Source organism: Strongylocentrotus purpuratus, unplaced genomic scaffold, assembly GCF_000002235.5.
Source record: "Strongylocentrotus purpuratus isolate Spur 01 unplaced genomic scaffold, Spur_5.0 spur5_scaffold_15, whole genome shotgun sequence".
NCBI lineage: Eukaryota > Metazoa > Echinodermata > Echinoidea > Camarodonta > Strongylocentrotidae > Strongylocentrotus > Strongylocentrotus purpuratus.
The window spans coordinates 17,418,463-17,427,190 of record NW_022145600.1 but is presented as its reverse complement, the minus strand read 5'-3'; the positions used below and the strand labels follow the sequence as shown (position 1 = coordinate 17,427,190).

At 40.9% G+C, this 8,728-nt stretch overlaps 1 protein-coding gene across 2 annotated transcripts in view; it reads left to right on the top strand.

Annotated features, from left to right (window-relative positions):
- LOC105438200 (cell wall protein DAN4-like) overlaps positions 1 to 8,728 on the top strand; it is a 29,243-nt gene extending 20,515 nt beyond the window's left edge. Inside the window, exons 6-7 of one of the 2 annotated variants that reach the window (XM_030985716.1) lie at positions 7,533 to 7,730; positions 8,412 to 8,728. In XM_030985716.1, coding sequence (XP_030841576.1) covers positions 7,533 to 7,730; positions 8,412 to 8,581 — 368 coding nt within the window. In that variant the 3' untranslated portion in view covers positions 8,582 to 8,728. The remainder of the gene's footprint in view (positions 1 to 7,532; positions 7,731 to 8,411) is intronic. The other variant, XM_030985715.1, reaches the window with a different exon arrangement.

Below are 8,728 nucleotides of genomic sequence, written 5' to 3'. Positions count from 1 at the left end.
AGGGATGGAGAGAGAGGGAGAGAGAGAGAGAGAGAGAGAGAGAGAGAACGGTTGAAATCGTGAGAGCAGTATACACAACTACATATGAAATCGGAAAATCAGGGAAAGCATACAGGTAAGATAGGCAAAACTGGAGCAGTGCAATATTCACATAAACAAAAACATATTGCTGAATTCGACAAAATAATATATGCATGTTATAAACGTACAAAAGAAATCATAATAATATACACAGATCAGTATACAACTAAGCAGTGAGGATATTAGTAAGAATTACCCACACAAGGTATCTTTTGAACAGTCCTTCACGCCCGATGAGATAGCCGAGGGTGTTTGGACTGTTTCGAAGGTACCGAGTGTGGGTAATTTTACTAATGCCTGAACAAAATGATGTGTATTATTTGTTTTATAAGACGATGTTCTATTTTTTTTTTAAATGGTGTTTTATATAAACATGATTTTACTAATGAACGGTCATTGGTATTTACTAATGACCAGAATATACTGAAAGGGTAAAGAAGGAAGGAGAAGAAGGATAGAGAGATGGAAAGACAAGGAAAATGAAGACAGAGAGTGGGGATGATTCGACAGAAAGAGAGAGACATAGAGACAGATATAGAGAGAGTGAGGGAAGGAAGAACAAATTGCATACAAAAAATTACATCTTCACTAGAAAGTTGCCTGAATGTTCATTTGGGAATCTCACACACACTTCACTGTACTTTGTATCTGCGCTCGCACAAATTCTTTTTTTTTACACGTACACCAATGGGGATCTCAGCAAAATGTTTTTATGCAGCCCGTTACCCGGGGCAACAGGCATCTTTTAAAAAACTATTGACCGGTAGGCGGGCATGGCTAAAATCACGACTCCATTTTCGACCAACCAGATGATTAGATTTGTTCAGCATACTAAGGAAAAGTATAAGAAAATAATTATTTACAGCATAGATGACAAATGCATCACGCCTGCATTGAAGACTACGACACATGAACCGGGAGTTATTGAAGCAAAACTACAATCGAATGATGAATATGTTATGACAAACAAAATATCACAATAGAGACGAGCAAACGCAGAAATCATAGCTGTTTACACAATGTCGTCTTGTATTTGCTATACAGGCAGTACAGAGAAAGGTGTATTTCCATACACCTAGTTTTCCATGGAAAATATCACAATAGTTTTCCATGGAAAACTAGACTTGAACTTTGTAGAGTGTGTCTGTTCATTTCTATTCTCATATTCTCATCGCGGTATAATTGTGAGGATCACTTCACTAACGTTGTTCGGCGACTTGAAAAATTTGAACTGTTGAAGCAGAATCGCACTCCAAAGCTGTAGACGAGGTAAATTACCACACGTATAATGTATCCGAAATAAATAATTGATATTGCAGAGTATATAATAGTATTTAATAGTCAACCCTAACTTTTAATGCTAATCTTGAGCTCTGGCTAAGGGCATCGTATGTTGAGAGAACATGGCTACAATTCATTCTGGATTGTTATCCTGCAGAAGATTGATTCTTTGGAAAAGTTTGTTCATAGTGATCTGTAATAAGCACATAGAATCGGGCCTACTTACCTTGATTATCTCAGCCCCTATACATGTTCGACCAAAATCGTTTGGCACATGTCATTTATTTGTAAGCTTGAACATTCAGTATAAGTTTTGGTGGATTCTGTGGGAATGTATTGTCTATCATTACCAGAACTCAAGTTTATCTTTAATCTTAATTTTGTAATTTCAGTAAAGTGTTTGGTACAGGACTGAAGTTAAAAGGTTAGTGCAGCATGCAGATAGACCGTGAATAAATTATTGTCGCAAGAGCATGACTGTGTCGGTCAACCAAAGACCATTATGACCATGGCCAATGGATTCACTTGCAATGCCGAACACTGGCAGTTGGCTCATGCTTCTCCCTTAGTCTCTAGCTACGGAGCCATTAGCCAGCCGCCATTTTACTTACACGCATGAGCTTCCCACTCTGTACCCATTTATAAACCTGGGTAGAGATAAGCAATGTATAAACTAACTTGTTTAAATGAAAATAGGCAACGTACTGTAGAGTTCATTCAAAGTCATATGACACATAATCTCTTGAAATTCAAATGTTTCCAACCACTCTATGGCTACGACACCTCGACACTATTACATGTTCATCAGATGCGTGTGCATGTGGGGCACTCTTTTTAAAGATGCCCGTTGCCTCGGTTAACAGGCCGCATAAATAAATTGTGCTCAGATCCCCATTGGTTTACGTTTTAAAATTGTCTTTGTGCGAGCGCGGACACCATACAGTGCTTTTTGTCTGCGATTCCCAATGATTGAAACTTTCAGTCATATTTCCAGCGAAGCTAAACAGACAGTTTCTCAGATTTTCCGTGATGTTTTAACCAATCTTTACTCGATGAAAGGATAAGGTTAGAATTCTTGGTAGATTTTTGTTTCAATTCGGCATATAAAAGACATATCGATTTCTTTAAATTCGAGGTGTGGCTGTTTAATAGGCTCTCGGGAAGTTCCCGAGAGCCTATAAAACAGCCAGGCCTCTCAAAGCAGTCGATATCTCTATTAAATAGATAAATTGAAATGGGAAAGCTAGTACTTGAGGAAGGGAATGTGGATTAAGATAGGCTACCCTAGCTCACACAGACTACACACTTAATTTTCTACAGATAAGATATAGCCTATACCCTTAAAATCCGTATTTTATCCAATGGCATGCACCGAGTTAAACGTGTGTCCCCTCATTGTGTGGACACATAGTATGTCGTTACAGCACATGCAATCCAGCCTTTTTAATGAGTATATAATTTTGTATGAAAGCAGAAAAATCAGATAAACAGAATGGCGAAAGGGTGAAATAAATCGGACCAATAATAAGAGAGTTAACAATATTAAAACAAATCTATGGGAATCTCAAATTTGCAATTTCGTCAGTGGGTAGTGACGTAGTCATGGGCAACTCTCCCGTTTTTCGTGTACAAACATATCCCTAATTTCTGTTTTGCTCGTAAGTGCCATCTCCTTTGGGGCACTACTAAAAAAATATTATGACTGGCATGTTATTACAGGTCGTCGAAATAATAAGAGAGTTAAAAATATCAAAATAAATCTATGGGAATCTCAAATTGGCAATTTGGTCATGGACAACTCCATCTCCCGTTTGTCTTGTACAAACATATTCCAAATTTCTGTTTTTATTGTAAGTGCCTTCTCCTTTGGGGCACTACTCAAAAGATATGGCTATAGCATTTTATTACAGGTCGTTTAAAAAAGAAAAGACCCCCTCCCCCGCCCCCGCCCCCTTGAGTTATGAATTTTGAAAATTCACATTCAAGTCATTTTACATGTTGAAACAAATTGGAAAGCGGCACAACGTCACTTTGACATTACTAATTCAGCCAATTCAAAATAACAATGAGTATAATGAAGGAAAAAAAGTCATAATTTTCGTATTTTTGTCCGATTTTGTTCAAACTTTCACCAGTCTGCTTCTCTCATAGATGTTCTTTTGAATTTCATCTTTTTAGAGTAGGCCTACTTTTCTATTAAGGTTGGATTTTCCTTTAAAGTTCACGATTGTTATCCCGAATTTTCGCCTAGATATCTTTACCTTTTCTTACCTTTCCTAGGAACCATTGCGAACTAATTTCCTGTGATTTAGGATACAGTTACTATGGCGACACCAACCATCACCTCCATCTTTATTTTCCTTGCTGTCACTCTTTATGGAACATCAGCATGTTCTTGTTACGAAGAACCAACTTTCTGCTCCTCGGACTTCGGTATGTTAGAATGGAGGGGCAAGCCGTGGCGTGAGGGGGCATTAATTGGGGGGGGGGGGCACCGTGCTCACCGATTGGATGAAAAACATGGTCGTCTAGTAGGGGTGGAAGGGGGTATTATATTCATTTTATATCGCATCTCTCTCTCTCTCTCTATTTCTCTCTCTCACTCTGTTATCAGATGGGGGGGGGATGCCCCTACTTTACCAATTATAGCTACGCCACGGAGGATAAGGTAGGCCTACATCACGTATTTGTCTGCATATTCTGCATACTCTACCAGCAAAAACTGGGACCCAGGATTATGGGGTGGGTATGCATTTTAACAGTTAGCAAAATTTACCCACAATTTCATCCATTTCAATTTTCTACTGAAAATGTTTTTAAATTGCGTCAATGTCATTGCACATATAAGAAGATTCCCAATCTGGGAAAGGATAAGGCTATTTAGAGATTATAAGAAATGATGAAGTTATATTAATATGTTCCATTTTCTACACTTTTGCCGTATTCATTTATCTATAGGTATTAAAGGGACCGTTAAGAAAATCGAAGGCAACCAAACGTCATACGGAGAAATTGACGAAATTGTCTACAGTGTGCGGGTACTCGAAGTGTATCATGATTCGTCTGATGCCATTCATGTGAGTACGACCATTGACATCACGACTCCAAGCACCTCTGGTGCGTGTGGGATCGATTACTTGACGGAGGGCGTGACGTACCTTATTTCAGGAGGTAGGTCCTGACATAGCGCCAAGTTATATCAAGTAGTTATTTTGATTGCTATCGCCGTTGTGAGACATGTTTGAATGTGCTTACCCCTACTTATTACAGTTTCCATTAAAATAGTACTTGAATCCAAGTGATGGCAGCAGGGCACGTGACTATGTTTTTCATAAACATCTAATATGAGTGTCAAGCGTACCCCCGCCCATGCTCTCTCTCTCTCATTCTCTTCCTTTCTTTCTTCCTTTTCGCGTTTCGCTTTTCTCTTCTTTCATTCTTCTCGATCTCTTTATCTTCTTTTCTCCTTTTTCATTCTTCTTGATCTCTTTATCTTCTTTTCTCCTTTTTCATTCTTCTCGATCTCTTTATCTTCTTTTCTCCTTTTCACAGTTTTGCATTGATTTCCCCCTCTTTCATGTTGACGATCGCCTTAATTTCTCTGTGACTTTCTTCTTATAGTTATCTACAGCACATCATATGCGATAACGTATTGCCAATCTGTCTTGAGGTACGATGGTATCAGTGCCTTGAGTAATGTGGGTATTCCATGTTCAGAGTCGCCGACGACAACCACACCACATGTAACAACGGTCCCCTTATCGCCTACTACAACCCCCGAACCAACGACGACAACCACCACGTCGACGACCAACCCGTCATCGCCGACGACGACCCTTACATCTTTGATGACAACTGCGACGTAATATGATATAATAATATTGCCTTTACTTGAATCCATCGTTTATCCATTTTTGTTTTATCCATACGGTTAATTTAATATTCAAGCGCAAATACCTAACACTGCTTGCGCGTAAAGCTACTGTGTGCAAAAAAACAATCTTTGCCATTTAACTCGAAACTAGCAATTAAAATGTAATTCATTTATTGCATGCTATACACGAACTTGCCATAATCGAGCTATCTGCATTGAAAGTACTCATTTACCTGGTAGTTAACATTATACAGGTCTTAAAAAATGTACTTGATCTCAATGTATTCCCTGCTATAGCTGTTCTTCCTGAACATGACATATGCTTACGAAAGTAAACTTCAAATAAGTCATATAGAACATCTGTGAACTATTGAAATAACCTAGTTGCAGAACCTTTAAAAAGCAACACGCCCCCCCCCCCCCACCCCCTTGAAGAAAAAAAAACGTGTAAAAACACGTTAATTTTCGAGGGCCACAAAAAGAAAAATGTGCTCACTATCCCCAACCCATCAGTTCTAGGTATGGTGACCTTCTTGAGGGGTGCCCTTACGGGCGCTATGCATTTTTACTCGACCAGTTTTCACCGGGCACTTCCCGGGCGCTGCAGAATATTGTGACCACTCATGCCGTAGAAATGAAAATCGGAAGGGTCCCGTACGGTCTCTAAAATCCACGGCAAGCCGCCGGGAAGGGATGATTCGTACGGGCCCGGTGTATATGTGTACGGGGCCTGGTGTATATGTGACCTAGGCATTATGAAGAGGCTGTTCCTGTATTCAACATACATAATCAATGCCTGGATTACATTTTGCTTTCGATTAGTCTACGGATCCCGTATCCTGCCAGTATCCCCTTTTCCGTGCGGTCTCCGTGCGAAGACAGGAGGCGGCCGTGAGATATTCGTACAGATTCACGGGCTCCGCGACCTCTACGATTTTGTTTCGCGGGAATTTATACAAATTTGAAAAATCGTTAGCGTGTCTCACATAATATGTGTGTGTCTCACATAATATGTCTTTAAAACTATGACTTTGTTATTTCTGTCTAGAAACACAATGGCCCCAACATCGAGATGTCTTTGCGACGAAGAACCAACTTTCTGCTCTTCAAGCTTTGGTAATCTTACAATTTCGTATCCAAAAAAAAAAAAAAAAAAATCAAGAATCTAAAAAGAGAGTGGGCACGTTTTAAGAGGCTTCGTCGATGTTCAGGGGGGGGGGGGGAACAGATTGCAGGTGCCCCACCCCAAACCGCCAGTACAATATTATGGGCGAGAAAGATGTTGCATTGATAATTGACACAGTCTCCAAAACGTTCAGAAAATCAACCTAAGACAATTTTAATAACCCTGTGCATCGTGGGGTGCAGCTTATGCCTTGCTAACATTTTGCCTGCGATTAGGCTACGGAGCCCGTATCCTGCTCGTATCCCCTTTTCCGTGCGGCCTCTGTGCGGTGGCAGGAGGCGGCCGTGAGATTTTCGTACGGATTCACGGGCTCCGCAGCCTTTACGATTTTGTTTCGCGAGAAGTTAAACAAATTTGAAAAAATCGTAAGCCCGTAGCCCGTATACATGTCGTAGGCCATTGCACAATCCCAGCACGGGCATCGCCCGGAGGCCTCGCACTGATTGTGCAGTAAACATACGATTTTTCGGTGAACATGGGGGGCAAAGGAAATCGTACGGAGATTGTAGACTCATGGGGCATTCGCACGGCAATTGAACAGCTATCGCAAGGTTGCTGTACGGTCACCGCGCCTTCTCCGCGCAACCTTTGCACGGAAGCTGCACGGGCTCCGTATGATTCCCGTGCGGAGGCTGCGGAGACTGCACGGCTACTGCATGCAAATTGCACGATTTCCGTACAATCTCCGAGCAGCCTCTGTACGGATTTGCACCGGCCTGCCCCCGAGGGCCAATACAATAAATGGCACGATGCTCGTAGATAATGTAAACACAAACATCGTAGCCCGTAGCCTCCTACGATGTCCACGAAAAATCGTAGACTAATTTATCGTACGGGGCAAATGTAATCCAGGCATTACTATCTTACTATACGGGGTAAATGTAAAACGAATTATCATGCCCCAGTGGCACCGTTTAAGAAAATTGAGTGTAAGATGGGGGTGGGACCTATCATACCTTCTTTTCACATTCTCGTTCTGCTCTTTTCTTCCCTCCATCATTTTGTCTATCTATTTCCCATGGGGGTACCCACGCAACTTGTCCTTTCCCAGAACTTGGTAATTCTGAATCTAATTTCTTTCTTTTTTTTTCTTCAAATACATACTTACAGCTATCAAAGGAACGGTTGTGAATATTCTCGGCAACCGTTCACTGAACGAAGATCTGCAATACAACGTACGGGTCCAAGAAGTATATCATAATGAAATCCTAACCATTCGTATCAATAGGATTCTCGACATTCAAACTCCCGGCAACTCATGCGGGATCGATTCTTTAGAGATGGGATCGTCATACATTATTTCTGGAGGTAAATATACCGATGTCTTTTACTTCTACTATAGTAGGAGTAGCAGGCGCGTACGCAGGATTTTTTCAAGGGGGGGGGGGTTTAACATTTATAAATCGGGCCGAAAATTTTGCAACGACTCAGCCAGCCGCTGAATAAGCGGGGGGGGGGGGGGGGGGTTAAGAGGACACTTTTTTTTTTTTGGTCTCGAAATTTGGAAATTTGACATTTTGCTATGTTGGGGGGGGGGTAAGGTCAGCTTTTTTAGGTCAAAAAAAAAAAATCCAAGGGGGGGGGGGGTTTAGGGGGGTTATGGGGGGGGGGGGGTTTACACCAAAAAAAATACCAAAGGGGGGGTTTAACCCCCCAAACCCTCCCCCCCCCCCCCCCGGTGTACGCGCCTGAGGAGTAGTAGTAAAGTAGTAGTAGCATTGTTATTGTTATTGTTATAGGGTATTTCTTTGGAGGTGAATGACGCAATATATGAATTCTAAATTTAAAGGAAATAATGAAATATCTTTGTCCTTAAAAAATTCATCCAAACCATTATGGACATGTAACAGTGTTTATATGGTCATATAAAGCAATACATTCTTTATTTTCTCTCCTTTTCTCTTAGCAATACCCCTATCTCTCCCAAACGTTATCCATTTCCGAGTCCCTAAAACAGTAACCCCCTTTTTTTCTTTCTCTCTTTCCTAGGATCCACCAGTTCGTTCTCGATTGACTTATGTACATCGATCGTGCTGGAGGTCAACGATGTCGATGAGGCGAGTGTAGATATCGACTTTCCGTGTTCTGCATCCGTGTCGACCATCACGTCGTTCGTCATCATCGTCAGTGTCCTTCTTAGTGTCGTTTTTCATTGGTGATAAAGACTGTGAGAAATAAAGACAGCATATTGTTGGGTTATTTGAGACGGTATGTGTATATGAAAATTGAAATCCTTTCTAATGAAATCTCCCATGTATATGTTATTGCTTCTGTATGTTTACTGTAAGGTTTGGTTTCGTTTTAGT